General features: G+C 34.2%; 1 protein-coding gene across 1 annotated transcript in view; it reads left to right on the top strand.

The window, feature by feature from the left end:
* Nucleotides 1–23,490, top strand: part of LOC137639422 (voltage-dependent L-type calcium channel subunit beta-1-like) — a 75,435-nt gene extending 51,945 nt beyond the window's left edge. Inside the window, exons 7-10 of the mRNA XM_068371696.1 lie at nt 1,837–1,965; nt 2,166–2,334; nt 16,213–16,269; nt 17,216–23,490. Of these exons, the coding sequence (XP_068227797.1) occupies nt 1,837–1,965; nt 2,166–2,334; nt 16,213–16,269; nt 17,216–17,475 (615 nt within the window). The 3' untranslated portion in view covers nt 17,476–23,490. The remainder of the gene's footprint in view (nt 1–1,836; nt 1,966–2,165; nt 2,335–16,212; nt 16,270–17,215) is intronic.
* The last annotated feature ends 576 nt before the right edge of the window (nt 23,491–24,066 follow it).

Below are 24,066 nucleotides of genomic sequence, written 5' to 3'. Positions count from 1 at the left end.
CCTAATGTCATCAGGATTTGAACCGTTCCAATCAGCCTCTTTTAAGGACCTCACATTAGAAACTCTTTTCCTCGTGTGCTTAGCAACAGGTAAAAGAGTAAGTGAGATCCACGCCTTCAGCAGGAACATAGGTTTCACATCTGAAACGGCTACATGTTCCTTGCGGCTCGGTTTTTTTTTTTTGGCTAAAACGAGCTTCCTTCCCGTCCTTGCCCTAAGTCGTTCGAGATCCCAAGCCTGTCCAACATGGTGGGGAACGAACTAGAGAGAGTACTTTGCCCTGTTAGAGCTCTCAAGTACTATCTAAGAAGGTCAAAACCATTACGAGGACAATCAGAAGCCTTATGGTGTGCTATCAAGAAGCCTTCTCTACCAATGTCTAAGAACTCAGTTTCTTACTACATCAGGCTTCTGATTAGAGAAGCAAATTCTCATCTGAAGGAAGAAGACCTTGCTTTGCTGAAGGTAAGGACACATGAAGTGAGAGCTGTGGCTACTTCAGTGGCCTTCAAACAGAACCGTTCTCTGCAGAGTGTTATGGATGCAACCTATTGGAGAAACAAGTCAGTGTTCGCATCATTCCATCTCAAAGATGTCCAGTCTCTTTACGAGTACTGCTACACCCTGGGTCCATTCGTAACAACGAATGCAGTAGTAGGCGAGGGCTCAGCCACTACATTCCCATAATTCCATAACTTTTTAACCTTTCTCTTGAATACTTTTTATGGGTTGTTCGGTCGGCTAAGAAGCCTTCCACATCCTTGTTGATTTGGCGGGTGGTCAATTCTTTCTTGAGAAGCGCCGAGGTTAAAGGTTGTGATGAGGTCCTTTAGTATGGGTTGCAGCCCTGTATACTTTAGCACCTTTGGGTTGATTCAGCCTCCAAGAGGAACGCTGCGCTCAGTAAGGAAGACGAACTTAAAAAAGAGACAGAGTAACGGTTCAATTCGACTTCCTTACCAGGTACTTATTATTTCATTGTTATTTGAGATAACTGTTATATGAAATATGGGATACTTAGCTATCCTTTAATCTTGTACACTGGTTTTCACCCACCCCCCTGGGTGTGAATCAGCTACATGATTATCGGGTAAGTTTAATATTGAAAAATGTTATTTTTATTAGTAAAATAAATTTTTGAATATACTTACCCGATAATCATGATTTAATTGACCCTCCCTTCCTCCCCATAGAGAACCAGTGGGACCGAGGAATAATTGAGGAGGTGTCAACAAGAAGCACTTGAGTACCTGGCCACAGGTGGCGCTGGTAAGTACACCCCCTTCTAGTATTGTGATAGCTGGCGTATCCCTCCATAGAATTCTGTCGGGCAACAGAGTTGACAGCTACATGATTATCGGGTAAGTATATTCAAAAATTTATTTTACTAATAAAAATAACATTTTTTTAAAGAAGCAATTCCTTATCATGGCTCATGTTGATTTTTATTGGTATTGTGTTTCACTTAACTAAGGTCTTCAGTTTCCATATACTATACTTTATTTCATCATCTTGAGATTATGATGAATATGATGTGAAACTAATAAATATTACACACTCTCACGTAATGAGGATACTTGCTTTAAAATGAGACTGCCTAGCAATTTTTTTTTATATAAATATACATAGGAAAACAACCATATGCAGTACAGTATACCTTTTGTTGCCAAGATAAGTAAAATGATAAAATATCCCTAATTGCTTTTTACCTATTTGAACAAAGATATTTTCTAAGCTTGTTACATTACTAAGTGTAGTGTGGTAGTAAAATGCATTGGAACTTGTGCTGTGCATTTAGTCATTGTATGAATTAACCATTTATTTTGTTTTTTACAGGTGTTGCAACGTTTGATAAAGTCACGTGGGAAGTCTCAGAGTCGTAACCTAAATGTTCAAATGGTAGCAGCTGAAAAATTAGCCCAGTGCCCCCCTGAAATGTTTGATGTCATCTTAGATGAAAATCAGGTAATTTATCGATTTAGAGGTTCTTCGTTGAATTGTTCCTTTACAATTGACATTACTCTTTATGTTGATTTGAAAATTTAGAAAAAAAAACGTCAAGATTGATTTTAATGTGTTAATTATTCATTTTATATAAGTAAGCTTCACTTAAAATTATAATCATATGATATTTTTTAACTCTGGGTATTTTTATTTTATTGCAGCTTGAAGATGCATGTGAACACATAGCAGAATATCTGGAAGCTTATTGGCAAGCAACGCATCCTCCCGTACCACCTCCCCAGATACAGCGACCTATTCCATCTCCTCACACAAGTCCAAGATCTAATCACGCGCAATCTAATCTTATGCGAACTAATTCAACGCCTCCAGGTAAATTTAAATTCATTAGAGAGGCAACAGGATATGTAATTTTCATAGGTACATTTTTATTTTTTCTTGATGAATATCATCATTTTCCGTGCACTTGGGTTGAAAATAGGTTCATTTAAAATTGTCATGGAAGTTCCACATTATGCTTGAAGTGAGGAAAGATTTGAAAAGCACATTGCTAGCTGGACTGTGCACTTGAAAAAAATCATATTTACACTAAAAACAAACCTATTACTATAGAAAATGTCATTTGAATTTTAGCATTAGGCAGAGAACCCCAGTTTTTAATACTGAATATAAGCAAGCAAAGTAATGATTAAACGTCTGCCAACTGCTTATGTTTTGGAAGCGCTAATTTGCTAGACTGCAGCTCAGCAGTTTTGTTTATTTTCTATTTTTTTTACACAACTGGCTCTATTCAATCCTGACAGTCATCAAGTCTGCTACATTCATTATACAGTATAGCAAAACCAATGATTCTAGGTGAAACCACATATCACAGTTGGGTTTTCAGATACCAAAGACCAATCTGGCACATCTTATTTGAAGAAGGGGGTTTCTTGCCTCTATCCACTGTAGTTTTTCAGCCATTTATAATGATTTTTTTCAAATGCATAGGTTTTTGTCATATTTCAACACAAAAAACCTTCTAAAAAAGTTTTATGTTCATTTAATAGAAACCTGGTACAGCATTTTAAGTTTATCATTAGAAGCAAAGAAGTTTTGAGCTGCAGTAGATGAAGCCGGCACTTTTCCTGCTGGCAGAGGACTTATTTGCAATTTAATGCTGCTCTTCTTTCTTATGGGAGACTCAAAACTTGGCTTCACCACCTAGACTGCAAATTATAGCTTTTGGCAAGTGATGGGTTTACTATACTGTACATACAAAACGTGAAATATGTATTTGACATGATTAATGTTCCTCATGGTATGTGATATTGAATGTCTTGAAAATTGAGTGAGTTATCAAAAATTGAGATGGTTTGGAAATAAGAGGAAGAGTAAAGGACTGCTAGAAAAACAATAAAAATGGGAGCGCAAGACAAAGACCTTTAGAAAGGTCCAGGAAATTGAGGATTTATGGAACAGATGAACACTTTAAACTGATGGGGAGTTCAGGGCAGAAAAAGTACAGGTCAGAGGAGAGTGAAAACTCATTTTCCATGTCTAATACTGTACCATAAAGGGAAAAGCTTACAGTATATAAGAATATTCATAATGATGATTCTTGAATAAATTAAAATATAAAATGCTATAATTACCTGAGTAAAATCAATTAAGAAAAATATGATCAGTATGTACACTTTCCTACAATAGCTAATGTACCCTTCCTCTTTCATATGAGTAGTGGAACCATGACATCATCATAACAGCTCTATGTTACTGTAGGAAAGAGTTGTTTCTGAACTTGTTTAACTATATCATCGCAAATTACCTATGAAAACATACTCCTAATTGCTTCACCAGAGTAATATTCTTTTATAAGACTTATGTAGATTGAATTTACCACTTAACAGAATTTGCATGAAAAGAAATTTCATTGAACATGAATTGTTTTCAGTACATTGTAATATGGTGACTTTTACAATACCTGAAAGTTGGATTAGATTGAAAAAAACACTTGCAAAAGAAAACTATAGAAAACAAGTACAGGTATGTTAATTCTGAGTATATTTTTTTCAGGAAAGTATCTACTAACAAAGTGTGCAGTATTCATAATATAAATAGTAATAACTTATCTTCACACTTTTTAGTACAGTATAGAAATATTTATTTTAAACCCTATTTAGGCATATGCATATGTAGATTGTCATTTTTAATTTTTACAGTCTTTTTTGACACGATACAACACTAAATTCTAGATACAGTATTTATTTACATATGTACGTAAAAGAAGCATTCATGTATACTCAAGGAGCTCAGTATTACTCCAAGTTTAGGATAAACCATTGGAATTGGATTATTAATCCATGAATTATTAGTAACTTGAACAGCACTGCCCCAATCAATGATAGCCATCTCGTACTTCATCCTCTACTTCTCAATTACTTGTCTATGTGATTGTTATTACTATTATTAGCTAAGCTACAACCTTAGTTGAAAAAGCAGAATGCTACAAGCCCAAAGGTTCAAACAGGGAAAACTGGCTTAGTGAGGAAAGGAAATAAGAAAATAAATTATACTGTATATGAGAAGTAATAGTAAAAATATAAAATATCTTAAGATCTGTTATAACGTTGAAATATATCTACTTTATCATATATAAACTATTTATATCAGCCTGTTCAACATGAAAACATTCCCTGCAATTTTGAAACTCTGAAATTTCAGCATTTCAACTGCCAGATTAGGAAGCTCATTCCACACTCATTCCACAATTTGGTCATAGGTAGAATAAAACTTTTAGAATGCTGTGTAGTGTTACGTCTTATAATGGAGAAGGCAAGACTGTTAGAATTAACTGCATGCCTAGTACTACAAACAGAATGGCATAGGCTGGGAAGATTTGAATGCAAAGGATGGTCATAATTATGACAAATCTTATGCAACATGCATAAATAACTAACAATGCCGGTGCCAGCGATTATTATCAAGATCAGGAATATGAAATTTAATACACCTAAAGTTTTTGTACAACAAATTAAGATTGAGAGTCAGCAACTGTAGGCCAAACAGGAGAACAAAACTCGAAACAAGGTAAAATGGAAGAATTAAAACATTGTGTTAGGATTGATCATCAAAAATCTTGAAAGAATTTCTCTATAACCCAATTTTTTCTGCATTTGTAGATGAAACGGACAATGTGTTTCTCTAAAGTAAAATTACTATAATGAATCGCACCTAAAATTTCAAATGCGTTGTATATAGTTAAAGAAGCATTGTTAATGCAGAGATCTGGATGTGGAGGAGCCCCTGTCATTGACATAATGATAATCATACTTTGAGCTTTGTTTCAGGTTTTACTCTGTGCCTCATAATTTGCACCATGCACTAATTTTACCTAGATCTCTATTAAGGGAGTAAGCAACCCCAGGTCTGCCTTAATGCAAATGCAGTGGGCTTGTTTTATGTGCCAAACTACATACATGTATATAGTATGAAAAGTAATTGGCTCAGAACACTATCTTGAGGAACACCAGATATTACATATCTATACTCACTATGGTGCCCATCAAAACCAACTCTGGAATCTATTACTTAAAAATTTGGTAATGATGCTAAGAAAAGACCTGTATACATCCAACTGTTTTAGTTTAAAAGCAAAAGCCTCATTATTAACAAAGTCAAAGGTAGCTCTAAAACTAAGGCCAATCCTACAAACTTCCTGACCACAATCAAGGGATTTCTATACACCATTGGAAATTGTGAAAAGGGTATCATATTCTCCAATGCCTTTGCAAAAGCCAATTAGCAAACTAAGGAATAGATTATTACCGTCAGCTTACCTATTTAGATGTTTTGCCGAGACATTAAAAGATCTTATATAATTTAGGAGTTATGGAAATTGAGCAGTCATCAGCATGGCCTGAGCTACTAGAAACACATTTACCTATGAGTAACATTACCAATTCAACAATTGCAAAACGAACCACATCTCAGCTAAAAAAAATATACAACTTAGGAGCAAAGAAATCAGCAGTCTTAAACAAAAACTATGGAAAAATACCATTTAGGTCTACACTTCCATAAGCATCTAGGTCCATCAAGAATTAATTTCATGGGACTGAAAAGCTAACTATTAAATTTAGTCTCTGGAAAACAGTAATGAGGAAGATAGTTTCTCATCACTGCTTACTTTCAAACACACGAGCCAAAAGGGTTGCATTTTCCATTGGACAGTGAGTAACAGAGCCGTGTAGTTCAAGTAAGGAGGAACTGACAAGTCTGCACCAAAGAGTGCATATTTAAGGGTAACCCGCCATTTATGTTAATGGGTTGTACCAGAAATTGTTTCTTTTATGGTCAAATTGTATTCATTTTCAGTTGAAGCATAAACTCTCTGAGCAACAATTCTTAGCTGAGTATAGTTATTCCTAGTTAAATCTAATCTATTACCTTTCCAAAGAGGACAGGTCTCCTGTTTCTCCAAATAAGCACATATACAATCATTAATGAACCAAGGTTTGTCTTTCATGTGGTATTTTAGGACACAAGAAAGGATACTCCTGTCAATTAGGTTGACCAGATTCTCATTCAAGAGAACAACAGACTCATCACTTTATGCAATCGTGACCATTTCAAATGCTGAAGATCAATTAAAATGCTATTCCAGTGTGCCGTTACACATTGGGGACAAGCTGCACAGTCTTGATTACTAACAAAACCAAGGCATGATTAGACGTCCCAACTAGAGAAGCAACCTTACTTGTTTTAACACTAGGGAAGTCAATGCATACTAGGTTCAAGCAATTACCACACCTGTGAATAGGTTAACTTATAATTTTTCACAGCCTAATTCAGAGGAAAGGTCTAAAGCTCTTAAGCCATGACAATCAGTAGGAGAAACAGAATTTAACCACTCCTTATGGTGAGCATTGAAATCAGTGGTACGCACAAAAGAGGCCTTTCTATCATCTTCTTGTATCTTAGCCATAATAGTAAGAAGACAATTGAAGATAGAATCATCCATGTCTGATTTCAAGTGTGCAGTATTGTGTACATGCTTGGTTTATTCATTGTATACACACAACAATAAAAGAAAATTTACCCAGGGGCAGATTAGTTGTAATAAGTTAATTTGTTTACATGAATATCCATTATTTTATTTACAAAACTTTTCATTTTGTGCTTAGGTTTGAGGTAAGAATTATGTTATCATAAATACAAGTAGTTGGTAACTTGAGGATTAATCCTGCAACAAATAACACAATATCTTCATTTTTAGTCATCTACATTTCTTTTATAAACAGATTTCAAAAACTTGCTTTATTTTCAGATGGTAAAGGAAAGAAAAAAGTGAAATAGGTGAGACATGATGTATTTAGGTGTTGACATGAGTAACATGTATATAAGTGCTTCTTTAATAGTAACATGTACTGTATACAGGTGCTTATGTACTTATTGTTGTGGCAAACTGTAAGGTCAATGCATTAAATGGGCTAAAACCAATGTGAATGCTAATAGAGAACACTGCAAACATTTCTCTGCAACCATGTAAAGACACTTCTTATGGAATTGACAGCCAAATCAGCTTTTACTGTAGTTATTGCTTTTTCATTGGGCAGTCTACATAACCACAGCACACATACTTGTAAATTTCTCCAAAAAAATATATTTTCTTAAGTGCAGCCTTTCCCCATAGGATCAGTAAAAATTCATATAGTGTAATTATTTATTTTCTTAATTAGAATTTTGAAAGTTTCATTCTGGATGGTAAGTAATCTGAGTGTCACAGGTAATTGTTTAGAAATATTGTAATTGCCATATTTATGTCAGAATATTCTTCATTTAGAGTAAGAAAAGCTAAGGTAGATTGATTTGATTATTGGCATTATCATTTTTTTTAATCTTTTGGAGTTGAAAGTACTTAGCACCTCATTGCTTATATTTTACTACATACAGTATTCGTTTGATAGGTAACATGGCTTCCGTGATATCCACCCAGCCATAATGCAATTACCGTATTACTGAGTAGATATTCCTATGCACCGCTGGTATGCCATCAAAAACTGTATACCCAAAGCCAATATAGATAATAGGTTCTTTGTTTACCTAATACCATGGCATAAATGAGTTTCAGATTCTTTACTTTTTAAGAGTTAGTTTCAGATTTCCAGTTCCGATTTACTAGATGATTTTAAATATCCTGTAAGTTACTGGAATAGCAGACTTATCTTTATTCCCTTCATAGAGAATGAGGGATGAATGGAACCATTTGCATGTGAATGTAAGCCTTATTAATTGGTATACAGTACTATTAGGTATTTGGATATGGATTAAAATCTTTTTACTTTTAGCAGTTTAAAACTGACTTGTGCTTTATTAGTAACATAGTATAGTATTCTCAAATTGCTAATCATACAATTTTGCTTTAACGTATGCATACATAACACGAACACCAGACATGTCAATTCCCTTTTAGTGGAAAAAGGTCATGTATTTTGAGTTGGTTAGAGCTTGTGCATTCGTTTCTTCAGATCAATGATATTTACTTGAATAATTCTATGTGTGTGTGTGTGTGTGTGTACAGTAACTCTTAATTAACTTCTCCGAGACTCCTACACTCCTAGAACCAATCAGCATTACAGGGTGTTAGGCCCATTTTATATTCCTCATTTCTTTTCTATCTCTCTAATTGAATTATTGAGTTTTGCTATAATAAATGGTATTATATTAGAGTCCCAATTATGCAAGAATTTTGTTGATCTATGGCTTCACAGATCTGAAAAATTGCATATTTCGAAACACATTGCAGGAATAATTCCAATAGGCCTATGGCAAATGGCAATTTACCCAGTCAAACTTTTTTACTACCGATTTTCAATACCTTCTATGTACTATAATGTATTTTTTCTAATATGAAATTGTTCCTATGAATGAATAAAACATTACAAAGGTTTTAAAGTTGTAATAGATTGAAGTTTAAAATTACACCTAGGATGTGTGTAAATAATGTACCGTATACTTCAGCATAAAAGACGCCTTAAAATTTGGGCAAATTTAAATGAATTTAGGTCATATGTTACATAAGACGACTGGTAAATTACAAAACCATCAATGTATAGGCTAGCTTTTGCTCTTATCATTTAAAATTCCAAATTAACTAAATGAAAGCAATATTTTAAAACATCATTATAAAATCTGGGTTACTAGATTGATTTAATGTTATTGATTCTGTCTTGAATATTTAAATTACACAGATTTTGTGAGTTACTATAATAATTTTAACTCCATGTACTTTTTTTTACCATTGCTGGTGACGCTATAGCCAGTAGTAGGGCCTACAGTGAACTGAAGATGAAGGGTAGGAATTTTGGGCTTTAACATCAAACAGTGTGATGCCCTATGAATTTATTAGTGTTTGATATGCTCATGTAAATTCATGTTCCTAATATTATCAATTTGTTGTCTGATGCAATTATTGGACATGTTTATGAATAAACTTGTTCATTACCTTCTCTGGGAGAAGCAATACTCAAGTTCCCACAATGTACTACTATATATGGATATTCATATTTGTAAATAAATTCCATTGATAATTTTACCACTGTGTCTGTAAAGATTTTGACTCGGGATGGGAATGTCTAAAAGTCATTAAAACTAATCTTTGGTGATATATTTCATATCTTTTGTACAGCAGAATTTTGCAGCATTAATGCTATGCCCTGGGTTTCATATTGAGTGGAACAGTATACTGTACAGTATATCCCAATGATTTTAAGTACAGTAATCACTTTACTAAGTTATTCATTTATTTTGCTAGTGATGTAATTTTTTTTTATCCTTAATATTTTCATTCACATATCGCGATCACAATTTCAAATAGAATTATTCAAATACAATATACAGGAAAAGATCATTAATGTATTTTTGGTAATATTTTTGAAATTGTCATTTTTAACAAGGTTGTATAATTCTTGAATCTTAAATTGTTATAAGGAAATTCTCAAATTATTTTATATATATATGATATAATCCTTTACTGAGAACTAACAGAACATTTTAAGGAATGAAATTAGACACAGTTTATTATTATAAGTGGAAAGCTAAGGAAGTAGAATCAGGAGTCGAGAAATTATTTTGATTAAACTGATTTAAAGTTGAAAACATATCTAGCTTAGAATATAGAATAGTTAATCACTCAGAATACTAGTGAGTTATGACATTGCATGTTTGTTTATGTGTGTTTTTACTCTCGTGTCTGTCTCTTCCGTTTGTGTCTATGCGATAGGTGGAATTTTATTTTACAGTTTATTACATGTAGCATATTCACATGTTAATAGGTTTTATTGGGCTAATGAGTTGAGTGTTATATCAACTGCTGTTGTGGTACACCCTAGATTCACTACACTAGGTGCTGTAAAACCTTTCATTACATTATTATTATTTATATGTTTTAGTAATTATACAATAACTTTTTCCATTGTAAAGTTTAAACTATATTTATATAAACAGATTTTAACAAGGCTTGTAACTTTAACCATTCATATTATTCTGTCAATACTGTAACAACCATGAATGGGAATGGCTTAGAATGAGCCTGTAGGTTAATATAGTGCTGTATGAACTGCAGAAGGGTATAGAACAATCACTGCTCTTTTGACAGCTAAAGTTTCTAATATAACAGTTGCCTTCATTGTAAAATCTTATATTGGTGGTATTGTTGTCTTCATTGTTATTAGCTCCCTTAAGAAATTCTATTAAAAATCATTTCTGTAGATCATAGGTTACTCTTAGGATGAGGTCTCCAGAATAGAGCTCTCTTGGTGAATTTATTTATAAATTGCTGTTCTAGATCATTTGGTGAAGAACAGCTGAAGAAACTCAATTTTATCCAGTCACTTAAAGGTCCTTGAAGTTTGCCATTATGCAGTAGGTGCTAAACAAGTTCAAGATCTCTAGGTTTAGTAGGATGAGGCTAATAGCTCCTTCCTGGCTCCAGATCGGTGTCCCATGTTGTCGTTACACCCTAGAAGGTTGCCGTACCGAATCGATCTGCTCAAACACAGTATCAAAGGTGATGCATCTAAACCCATCCATGCTACATCTGACCGCATATTGACTATCCATTATATCTTTAGAATCAAAAGGTTATCAAATCCCTCCGGACTGCATTATAGGTCCTAAAAGACAGTCTACCAATAAATTATATCAAAGACATTGGATGGGTTATTTTGTTTGGTGCAAAATTAGGAATCTGTCCATGACTAGAACCAGCTTTGATAATATTGATAAGATTTTCATTCTGTTTTATACAACAAGACACTTTGTTTCAGCCATTTTGTGTTGGCTTTAGGGTGCTAAACGTTTGAGTGAATACAAGCGTTGTCAGTTGAGGTAGGCTTTAGGGAACACAGTATGATTTTGTCTCTTTTTACCTTTCCTCAAGAGCAAAGAATCATTGTAGACTAGGAGTCTGCCTCAGTTCTTTCGTATCCTTTCACTAAAGCTGGATGAAGATATTCATTAGAAAATAGTTTTCCTCGTTCAGTGAAAGCAATACAGTTAGATTTGGACAAAGCGAAAGGTAGTAGAGGTAGTGTCCCTAATTTGGTCTGTGTGGGGGCCTCTGCTGTTAAAATGCTTGAGGAGGTTGCCTTACAGGACCAATCTTTTCAGACAATCCATTTTAATAGCATTGGTGTACTGCCCAGGTTTCACCCCCTGGGCCAGTGCATGGGACTGGGGCCAGCGCCATGACAGCCCTCTCCCCAAGCTCGTAGCTTTAATTCCCTGGCTATCTCAGTAGCTAAGTGGGAAAGAAGTGTACGGCTCTGTACACTAGTTGATGGAGGAGCTTTGGCACTCTCATTCACCCTTTCTACCCTGACTTTTGACTCCTACTCCTCTTTCAACCCGTGATGCTTTGGTAGAGCGAGTTGAGAGGATGGTACCACTAAAGGTTATCATTGCATGCTTGCATACAGTAAAAGACCAAGAGTTGGGGTTTGAGGGACTTTCTCCCCTTGCCATGTTAGCATCTCTCCAGGATGACCTGTTGCTGTGCACACTGATGGGTGACTCTCCTTGGAGAGACTTGTTGTAGAGAATACGGTCATCTCGATGGTTTGTCAACTATGGCCACCTTCCAAGCTGTCTCCTGGCTTGAGCAGTGGTCAGGTGCAGTGACATACTGTACTTCGCCAAGTTAATTGGGTTATTAAATGTGGAGTCTCTAGAGAAGTACAAGATTCTTGTGTTGTTTGGTGGGAAGGCAGTGACCTTACTGGCACCATTCAGTTATCAGTGGGCCAAATGGGTTTTGTCTAGTTCTCTCCATTCTCAAGAAATGTCAGCTCAGAGGTAGCTCTATTGCTTCACAACTTGTCAGTGGGAGGTTTGGCAAGGAAGGCCTCTGGTCCTTTCCTAGATCCTGATCAGGACCGCCCGTAACTTTTTCCATGAATTTGGTCCTTGCACTTGCCCTTTTGAGCAACACAACGCGTTCTTTCTAGGCACTGGGGAAAAAGAGAAGAGGGATATGCTATTGCCATTACTCCCCTCCCTCTCTTACTGCTGAAACTAGTGGATTGCTTGAACAACCTGATGCTCTCAGAAGAAGCAGCAGCAGCAGCATCTACTCATCAACCATCTGGAAGGCCAACAGCCTTTCAATTGTAGCAGTGCAAGCATTCCAAGAATGTTGAGGATGTATTTATTCGTGTTGCTGCGACAACACCACTGTAGTGTCGTACGTTTAGTTGATGAAGTGGATCAACATTGTAATGGCATCCCACATGGTAGTGAGGGAGGATTGAAAGGTCAGCTTGGTCCCTACATCCATATATAAATGAGAGGCTTCTGGTTTGTGTGGTTTTCTGGAATAAACTGTTTGCCACATAGCTAAACAGGAAGTTCCCAATTTCTTTTTTTGCCCCAGTCAAGACCCGTGGGCTATGTTCAAAGTAGCCTTCTAACACCCATGGTATCACATAAATGGTTATGTCTTTCTGCTATCCAACCCTGTTCCATTTGATAATCAACTGTGTGGGGATTACGCCAAGACTCGGGTTGACCCTGGTAGCTCCTAGATTGCCTTATGCCAAATGGTATTATATTCTGCTCTGTTGCGTTATGGCCTACACTTTTTCGGGAAAATTAGACCCTCCTCTACGACTGAGGTCATTAAAGGGATTCTTCTCTGGTCGTATCATCTTTAGAGCAGATCGCAGAGTTCCTCCTCTTCCTCCACTGAGAGAAACTCCTCTCGGTCAATGCTACCGCTCAGCCTTGAGTATAGTCTTTGATGGAAAGGGATAGACCTCTCCTGCACATAGTTTTAGATGCTCATGTGGAGCTGCAAACAGTCTTGCACAGCCCAGGGTTTTCTCTCTTGTTTATCTTTTGGGCTATAAACTATTTCTAGTAAAAAGTCTTGTTTTTTTTTTCTATATTTGCCGATTGGAAAAAGTTAAGGTGTACTTCTGAGGATAAATTTCATTTAACAATTAGGGTGGTTAAGTTTTAAACAAATAAAAAAAAAAACATTAGGACAAAGGTCCCTAATTTGTTTTGTGGGGTTATTATTCCAGAGCTTCCTCTCAAAGAATGCTATGTATTTTCGTATTAAGGGTTTATTGTAGCGATTGAGCCTCACAGAAAAGATGTTTCATTTTAGGTCAGGGAAGGTTCGGGTTTATGATATTAGGAGTGCGGCGACTTCCCTTAATTATCATTGAAATCTTTCTTAAGATTGTCTTGGCTAAGTAGTGTATCAAATTGGTTATTTCCAAGCCATATTTAAAGGAAGCCTAGTTTTCTCATAAGAGTTACAGGGCATTGGGTACGGTAGTAGTGGCAAGTGATATTCTTGTAAATGCGATTGATTTGTATTGATTAAACTCCTTAAATTTGCCTAGAGTTATAGTATTAATTTCTTCGATGAGGGTTACCGAGTATTGAGTGTTGTGGTAGCTGTTTAAATTCCAGTGTAAAGTATTGGAAGTATGTATCTGAGAGTACTCCATCTTAATAAAATTCCTTATAAGTTTTCATTGATTTTAGAGTAATGGATATTTAGTATGAAGTTTTTCTCTAGCTAGATTTTTACAATATTTCCTTGAGACTTGCTTGCTTACAGTTATTACTGTTAAGCTTATATTTATTGGAGGTGATGCTGAGCTAATGTGTAAATATTTCTGCTAGGATAATGATGTAATTGATTAGCTCTTTCCTTTACTATCCTACCTCAATGGAAGTGATGCATTCAGCCAGATGTACCTTCATTGAAAAAAATTAAATATTAATAATAAAGTTAAATATATCAATACCTATACAGTGCTAAGCTGAAGTTCATTGTATCCCCCCTTCCCACCGACTAGCGATCAACATCAATACCTATACAGTGCTAAGCTGAAGTTCATTGTATCCCCCCCTCCCTATCGACTAGCGATGTCAAGAGGCTGTTGAAAACGTTTAGATTTTGTAGACTGAAATTGCTTCCCCTAGTTGGCTTGCCCAAGCACTCTTATTGCTATAAACTACCGTATAAGCATGATACTACTACACCAGAGGGGCATGGCTAATACAGTGAAAGAGAATGGAAATTTTGGTTATTTATGATAGACATCAACATTTAGCTAATTTCAAGGAGCCAGATGAACCTCAGGCGAGTATAGAAATAATTTATTAAAATAGTTTCTTTAATCATTGCATTCTGTAGGGAAGTTCCAATAAAAATTTATTAGTTTGTAAGATTTCACTTTGTACAGTATTTGTTTTTACATATATAATGTTATTTATACTTTAGTGTAAGTACTCAAAATCCCCATTACACATTACAGTGTCAGTCTACATACTTTCCACATAGCTCCCCCTCCTTTTGTTGACTGCTCACTGAAAATAAAATAGCAGATACAGTCTTAAGCAATACTGCATATGGCTGTTAATGACATCTAACAAAAATACTTTGCTGTCGAATATTGTACCCCTGGAATACTTTTAAAATTATACATACCTGTATTTTATTTGTAGAAGCCACTTATCTCAGCTGGTATGAGATGTGTATTGAAAAGAAAATGGATATACATATTGATTTGATATTGGTAAAGGAAAGGTATTATTAAAGCTTCAGATAAAGTGCATACAAAATAAGTTTACTCGTGTTACTCAGTAAAAGCGTATTTCGTTGTTTGTGATGAAACGACTTCTACTCCTTGCTTAAGATGTACCATGGAATGAACTTTTCAAGAATCATGTACTGTGGATCAAAACCTTTTTTCTCTGAAAAAAAAAAAAAAGAGAACTCTCCTCTTGCTATATTTCATCTCCCTAGAACTATGCTTTAGATGTTGATGCTAACAGAGCCTTTGTACAATTAATTAGGTAGACCCAAATTTGCAATTGAGACATTTCTTATCATGTAGGGCAGCGTAGCAATTTTTGTACCATTAAATAACATTTATACCTATGGAAAATAGTTACTATAACTTTTTCATATGTTCTTGTAATTATTTATAGTATCCTTGTTTGTAGTGAAGTATAATTAATTGAGTTAGTACTTCATATGTGTAGAAATCAACTTTGTCTTGTTCTAGTAACAAGGGCCAGATTTTACAAGGAAATGGTCATTTGGAGAATAAGCTCAATTTTGGCTTAGTACAGGTGTACAGTATTATAAAATAATGAAGTAAAATAGAGTATATGGTATTCATACTTATTTTTATTGAGATGTTAATATTTTTGGGTAATTCCAGTGAGGTAAATGTGATTGCACATTTAAGTTATTAGATTTATACAATAGAAATGTCTCAATGTCAGAAAAGCCATAAATCTATGCTCATAACTCCTCTGGCAATAAATTCTTAACTTTCTTCATCTCAGATCTGCTGTGAGCTTCACCTTCAGTAGTGTTTAAAATTGAAAAAAAAAACTAAAACCAAAAACCAGAAAAATCTTTAATCCATATTTTATTCAAAGGAAGTAGAAGTTCACAGCATCTTCTGAAGTGTTTGATAGAAACTGGTTGATGTATGCTATTTGCTCTTTTGATATTTCTACTAAAACATAAAAAATTCAAGTACAGTAGACTTCTACTCATACATAAGTAGCCTTCTATTACTGTGCAGTGACAAATATTTTTTTCCAGTACAGTATTATGTTATTCTAGCTGTTAAAAAGGGCAAAAGGAAGTACATGTATACCAGTATCTATAATGATACTAAATGGGATTTGGGCTGGCTGTGAATGAATGCCTGTCTAACTGTGTCATCCCCATAGGTCCTCCCGGGTCCGTGGCTCGTGAGCCCGGCTACCCTCGCTATCCGGATGAGAGAGGTAATGCCCCGGGAAGCAACCCTACTGAGTAGTTAGTGTGGCCTAACTGGCTTGGCCACTGAAGGTCACTTGTGACTTAGGTTGTCAGCCAGTATGGCCCACATACCTCTTCAGCACTACACCAGCTGGTATATTTAGTTGAGCACTTTTATGTTGACCCTTGGTTGCCATGAGTGTCTCAACTGTTAGCTTTGCCATGTCCTAAGACCTGGCCATAGCTCACTGGTTGCTGCTGACACCTCATTCTACAGTATTTGTTGAATATTAATTTTAACCAAAAACGATCCTTGGCTTAATGTTTGTTTTAAAAATTCACTATGCTTTGCTGGTAGACTATGTTTTGCACATTGTTTAATGATGCATGATGCTTATATTAATATATTTTTCAGATTTTTATAAGTTAATGATTTTAAACAATTTTTTAATCATATTTTGTGAATATTTTATTTTTTATAGTACAGTATTCTCAGTTTGATTATAGTTTAATGACAAGCGAAGACAATACTATGAAATTAATAAAATTTAAGAAACTTGGTCTTTTCAAATTTCATTATAATTTAGCAAATGGAAATCATTGAAGTATGAAATATTAACTGATGAATTGTTCCCTAAAGTATCAGTGCTAATGTTGTGTGTTTAACTAAAATTATACACATTTTATAATGGTCTTCTCTTGTCTCTTTTATAATTAGCCCTCTAATAACTGGTTGGTTTTGTTTTGAATTTTACTACTTGTAATATCACAGAATAGGGTAATTACTTATACAGTATTCATTAATTTTCTGCACTTGCAAAGTAACTATATTGTTCTTGAAAGTGAAGTAAAACTTATTAAGTCCTTCATTAATTTTAACATAGTAGTATTTATATACAGTATTTTGATATTCATTAAATAATTAGTGCCGCCAACTGCTTTTTGGAAAATTCATGTTGTGCTTCTCTACAGTGTATCATCGTGGAGGCCCAACAGGACATGGACCCCCAAGAACTCTTCCTTCCCGTGATCCTCGAGACATGAGAGATCCACGAGACCCTAGAGATTTAAGAGATGATGAATACGTGGACAGGCTTCCTCCTCAAGATCCTGGTCTGATGTACGATCGCCCTCCTGATCGACCTGCAGGACGACGACAGTTACCACCTACAAGAGATGACGACTACCATTCTCCACACCGACCTCCTACACGTCAAGTCCTTAATGTGTAGCATTTAGCCTATGTTTGTAGCAGTTAGTGTTTGTTTGTAGCATTTATTACTCACCTGTAGCCTTCTTCCCTGTTTTCAATCCTTGTGATGATGATCAGTTGATGCAACTCTGTGTATTCATTTTCCCTCTTTATAAGAGTTGTTAATTTATAGAAGGGAATGGACAGGCTATATTCAGATAATAGCTACTAACATTCACTACTGTCACAATCTGAAACTTGTGCTCGTTTGAAATACTTGGAAAAACTTTTGATACTTGAGTGGTGAAACCTAAGTAAATTGTAAAAGACTAATGGTTTCAGTCATTTCTAGATTTCATTATAAGCTGTTTTATCTCTTGGACAAGCACACGAAGGTGCAATTAGCATAAAACAGATACATAGTGGGGCTCCTGAACTGTGCATTGTGATAGTCCACTTCTGAGGTTGCAAAATAAATGTTACCTAGCCCTTCTAAAGCATAATAATATAAATATATATAAATATATATACATTATATATATATTCCCTTTATTCCCTTTTAACCCCAGCTGCCTTATACAAATAATCCTTGTCAACAACAAAAAATTTCTAATATTGGAGCCATCCTGGAAAAGAAAAAAAAAAAGTGCTATATGATCATCTGTTCCTTGCAGCTGGGCACCTGGAATTAACTCCAGACACAAACTTTCATTGAGGCTCCAGTTTCACTTTGTACCTTTACTGCTCTCTAACAACTTGAGAGTATGATGGATGGTTGTAGTCTAGATCATAGTATAAATATTGTAATACAAAGTTAAAAATGGTTTTGGTGATCCACAACCCACTTATGATAAGTCTTATTTGTCTTGGCTCATACTGTGCCACTTGTTTATTGATAATATGAGTTTCATATTCTGCCCCTAAGCCTTACGCAGATATTTTCTGGAAAGATGTGAGGGCTTAACATTATAAATACCAATGTAAATATAGTTGGTTGTACACTAAGGATCGGCACATTATCCTTTGCCCAAGTTGTTCTTAAAACTGCCTTTAACCACAGTAGTGTTGGATATTACACTAGTTTTTAATATTTTCACTTTGTAGCTTGGAATTATCCATTATTTTAGGTTTAACATTAAAATTCAATGACTGTTCACTTTACATAAGCCTAGTAATGCAAAGTTATTTTGCATATGACAGTAAACGTTTCGTGAAGTTCAAACTTTTATATGACCGTTTTTCTGATTAATTGTAATATAAAAGTATGGCAGCCTAGAATATTTGAACAGTACATTTAGTAATGGATATACAGAATTTTTCATCTTGTTAAAGGTCTAGATCAGATAACCATATAATAAGCATTTTGTGAGTTACCAATCCTTTATAAAAATGAAATACAAGAGTATTTATTGAAAGCTATAAAATGAGTATTTAACACCTGTCAGAGCTGACGAGTGAACATGAATTTAAATGTATTTCTGTAATTTTGTTATGAAATCCGGGCATTCATCTACACTATATTTATTGTATCTCTTTGAATCTCATGTCTGAAGCAGTTCGGATGTATCCTAGTTTTTTCTTGTGAACACCTTACGTTGCCTAAGAGATATTCATTTAGGATTACTGTACATTGCATTGCTCAGCCATAATTTTGAAAATAATTGCATTAATGGTAACTAAATACTATGTGTTTTTGTAACTTACACTGCTTTACTTATGTTTTATCGTTTGAGAAAAGAAAATTTATTTACAACGCATTAGTGATGGAAGATAAGCCCAATTAAAAAACTGAGATTAGCTAGATAAACTAAACAAAGATCTTCTAACATAAGTCTTATTTCATTGATAAAAGATCGGATGATGGAGTGTTAGCCAAGTTCTGATAGTTGAACAACTGTTAATGTTTCTCGGGATACGTAGATCTTGTAACCTTGTTGAAAGAATGATCAAATCAAACTAGTAAATGACGGGTCTCTTTTCTGCAAGCTTTTGTGAAAAAAAAAAAAAAACCTTTCTAATAATCACACCTAATTAACTGATTTTCAGCTTTGGATCTCCTGCTTTCATATAGTAATGGAATTCATTTCTACATTTATTTGTTGTGCACATCTTTAGGATAAGACTTTTATATAAGTTCTCTGTAACTTATGAATCTGAATGGCTCATAATTTTTAAGAAATAAGGACTCTCAAATTATCCTTATTTCTCAAGACTTACATCATGTGCTCATCCTACTGTTACTTTAAATTAAAAATATTCATGATTCAGTGATATAGGTTTTTTTTAATATTAATATGCAAGTACTATATGTATACACACACTTATATACTACATATACATCTATGAATTCCTGTTTTCTTATCATGTAGTGTTGAGTAGCGTAAAATGTATATATATATGATCACTTGCATTTGTACACACACATTCATATATAATGTACATAAATGTATTCATAATATTGGCTGTTGTTGTTGAATGAATTAGGAAACTATTAGTTTACAAGAAAATATATTTTTATCTCTAAACTTAATGTACCATGTACAGTATTTTACTGTAATGGTGGAAGACTCTATAGTTGAAACTTTTGAGTAGGTAAGCAAGGAGAATATCTTAATTAAAAACTTTACTATGTACAAGGTAATGTTTTGCATATTTCACAGAAAATGTATATTGCTGGAGTAGGAAATATACTGTATTTTCAGACGTCATGAAAACGTTAACAGCTGATGCATGACATAAGGATGGCTTTATATGAACCAGGAAATATTTATTAAGCACTTACATTGTGGTGTAGTTGGTCGATGTAGATACTTATATTTACATATTATTTCATATACTGCTTATGTAGCTTTTGTTTTGAGATACTGATTATCTGTATGGAAACACTCTTACATTTCTTCTTTTTCTATTGAATCATTTAATTTCTTTTTAATATATAATTTTACAGTATTTTATAAAATGAAAATCTACCCATTTAAGTTGGACGTCTTTCTGGCTTAGACCATTTACAAATTATACTTTACAATAGTGACTATGGAAAAGGTGAACCTACAGCCATCTTAAGATATTTTGAATTCTCCACTTCTCACACTGTTGATCTTTTGGCTGTGAAGGCATGCAAAAACATCTTCATTTATTGCTAATAATTCCTCTCTGTTTTGATGCTCAATACTACATCAGAGATATAGTACCCTTTATTAACATTTCTACCTGCATATTTTTATGGTCTTGACAGAATTGGCAAGTTTTTAGAAAAATAGAAAAAAAAGAGTAAAGGTAACCTATATGGCAAACCATAAAAGCAGGAGATCTGAATCATATCTTTTGTTTTAGTCGTATTCATCACTGTCATTGTGATCTTACAGTAACTATATAAAACTTTCTAGATGAGCTTCATATTCAAAATTTCAATATTCTCGACAATTTACTCATCCTCAAGATTTTTTTATAATTAATGTTTGTGCCGATACTTAGTCCGCTTTAACAATCACTCATGTTATCCGTGCTTCATAAAGCTGTGATAAGTCAAAATTTAGTATTGGCTTATACCAACATTTTAGTTAATTACTAGTTTTTATAACCAGTCCCTTGAGGTTAATTCCAGTCTTTGAAAAGTATACCTCTGTGAGGTTACTAGTAATAAAACTTTTACACTTGGACCAATTAAATTACTTGATACCAACAGTAACATGGCTGACTGTCAAGGCTTGATGATAATCTTTTCATGAAGTGTACCACAATGTGATTGATTATTTTTTGTCACCATTATTTTACAAACTAATTAGTGTTCTTCAAAAGAAAGTAGAGTAAAAATCCTTTAATAGAAAAGAATAACAATGTGCTGTAATTTATTTTAAAGGTTTCAAAGTGCATCAATCAAATTTTATTTTGTCACCAAATATCTGACCTCCAACAGACTTACAGGAGATTTATAGTACTGTGTTATTTTAGTTCATCTTTAAAAATTATAATTTTTTAAATCGGTGATTAACACCTTTAGGGGTATAGCATTGAATGGCATTTTAAAAGATGTACTATTATAAAGAAAAAGATGACTGGTAAAATTTAAATGTGGAAATTCTTATTATGCCATAACTTTAAAAACTCACCACTGACATGAATATGCATTTTAGTGTACTGTACTGTTAAAAAATATTTTGATTTTGGTAAATTGCTCCTACATACTAAATTCTCTCCTAAAAGCAATTGACATTTAGATTTAAGTAATTATTCAATCAATCAAAGTAGAACCCCTAAAGACTGAAGAATGTAATTGATGTACAATGGTTAAATGGGCCACAGTACAAAATTTAAGATGCACATAGTCAGCCTTACCCCTGTAGCACTCCTATGTATGACAAAATTCTAAAACAGTGAATGAATGGCTCACTAAAAATTAGTCACAGGACTTGATGCTAATACTTACATATGTATAAATCTAGATCTACTGATAAGTAAGCTTTACCAATATCTAGAACTCATGTGATGTTTTAGAATTTTGTTCCCTTCAACACATAAGCGCCTCTTTCTTACAATTACTACTCTGCCTCATTATATCTCGAGTCCATGGGCAATTTTCTAAAGAGGAACTTGAAGTAAGCATGAGCAGCCAAGATCTAAACTTTCCTGCTTAGGTTTGATGTCCGTGTCCAAAATAGTTACCTAGGACTCACTCAGGAGTTGTTCCCTTGTGTAATTTTTAAAGAAAAAATAAAAAACTCAAGAGAAGCTTTAGAATTTTGCCCCCAATGCTGTGATTGACGGTTTTTTCCCTTTAGAGGGAAGAGTTTGTTTCTCTGAAAGCATTATCAGAGCCTATGTGAATACAGTATCTTAGTAATTTTCTTGCCACAACCATCATAAAAGCTAATGTACAAACCTAGTACCCATCATGTCCTTTCCACATAATTCCCTTTTATCCTTAACATCTTCTTCTTACATACCTTCTAAAAACCAGTGATCTCCAGAAGTTGAGAACCCCTTTGTCTCACAGGTAAATAGACTGATCCATGTTAAAAATGATGACCAATTGTTCGTTGGCTTTCTTTTATCAACAATATGATAAAGAATGTAAAATGAAAAAAGGCTTAACATTTACATTTTTAGATGTTATCAAACTGATATGATATTTGGAATTGTGATAGTGAAAGATACAGCATCCAGACATTTTCATATACAGTACTTTATTGCATGTTCTATATATTCAGCCATCATGGCAAGAATAACAAAAATGTAAATTCTCCTTTACTGAAAATTATGAATCATAAAGCTGATGTGTTAATCTTAGCACACTATTTGTTTTCTTTCAGAGGATGATAACTTTATAATAAACATGTCCTAAATATTGCCCGCAAAATATCTTTGCATCATGAAGTCTTGTTACAATACAGAACTATTTCAGTGACTTGGTAGATTACGTTTCTTCTAAGAGACAGAACTTCAATCTCTATATATTCAACATAAATTTTTATGTATCCTATTCTGATACACTTATTTCAGCATTTTCAAGCTTCCATATTTTTTATTTCACATCCTGCAATACAATGTATGAAAGCATGGTGCAAGGATATTCTGTATGAAAATCATCCAATATATTTTTTTTTCTTTTATGAAGTGGATTGTACTCCATCCTGTTCAATATTTTGCCATCCCATTATCTGTATACAGTAGCCTCTGGTTAATATGATTGCTTTTGGTAGGTGTATTTTACCTTTTTTAATACAAGTGGCTGTAAAATATTGGGTATATATGCATGAATGTTTGATGTATGATGAGTTCTGTTTACAGAAAGCATATGGTAATGTAACACAGCAATGATATTAACTGGTCCTACTGCTGAAAAAATCCCCTTATATATTTCATGATCTATATACTTCCCTGGTCTTCAAGTATTTCCCTCAAAAATGTCTCGAACCTCTTCCCCTTCTCCGACAACAAACCTCAGCTCTTGATCTTTTCCTTACAAATAGAACCTTTTACCCCTAATGCATGTACCACTCACAGACTACATTTTGTTGCAACAATTTGTAAATAATAAAACTTTTTATCATGATGATTTGTGTATCTTATTCATACTCCTCCCTTTTGACTGAGTTAATTAGTACAATTTCTATAAAAATATTTTGAATTATTCCTATTATACTCATCTGATATTCATATTGCTTCTTCTATGGAATTTCAGTTTAATCGACTTCTACCCCTAAAATTTTTTAAACACTCCATTTTCTTTCATTTCTATAGACACGTGTCTCTTGTTAAATACAGTAATACCTCGACATACGAGTGCTCCAACTTATGAGCATTCCGAGATACAAGCCAGCCTCCAAGCAAAATTTTGCACCGAGATACGATCACGCATACTGACGCTAACACTAGATGGCTGAAATTTCCCTCGTACACACTCGTCGAGTTCACATGGTCGTCAACTTCTGTTAACATCTGAGCATCTCCCGTATTGTGTTTGCATAATTTACGTGATTTTCACTGTATTTGTGGATATTCTTTATCATGAGTGGTGAGTCCTTAAAGAGCAAGTGGTAACGTTGGTAGTGAGAAGAAAAAATGAATGATGAGTCGAGATGAAGCATGAAATTATGGAAAAACATGAGCATGGTTTTCGCGCGCGTGAGTA

Source organism: Palaemon carinicauda, chromosome 4 (genome assembly GCF_036898095.1).
Source record: "Palaemon carinicauda isolate YSFRI2023 chromosome 4, ASM3689809v2, whole genome shotgun sequence".
Lineage (NCBI taxonomy): Eukaryota > Metazoa > Arthropoda > Malacostraca > Decapoda > Palaemonidae > Palaemon > Palaemon carinicauda.
Note: the sequence above shows the minus strand (reverse complement) of the source record. Positions and strands in the feature narration are given on the sequence as shown.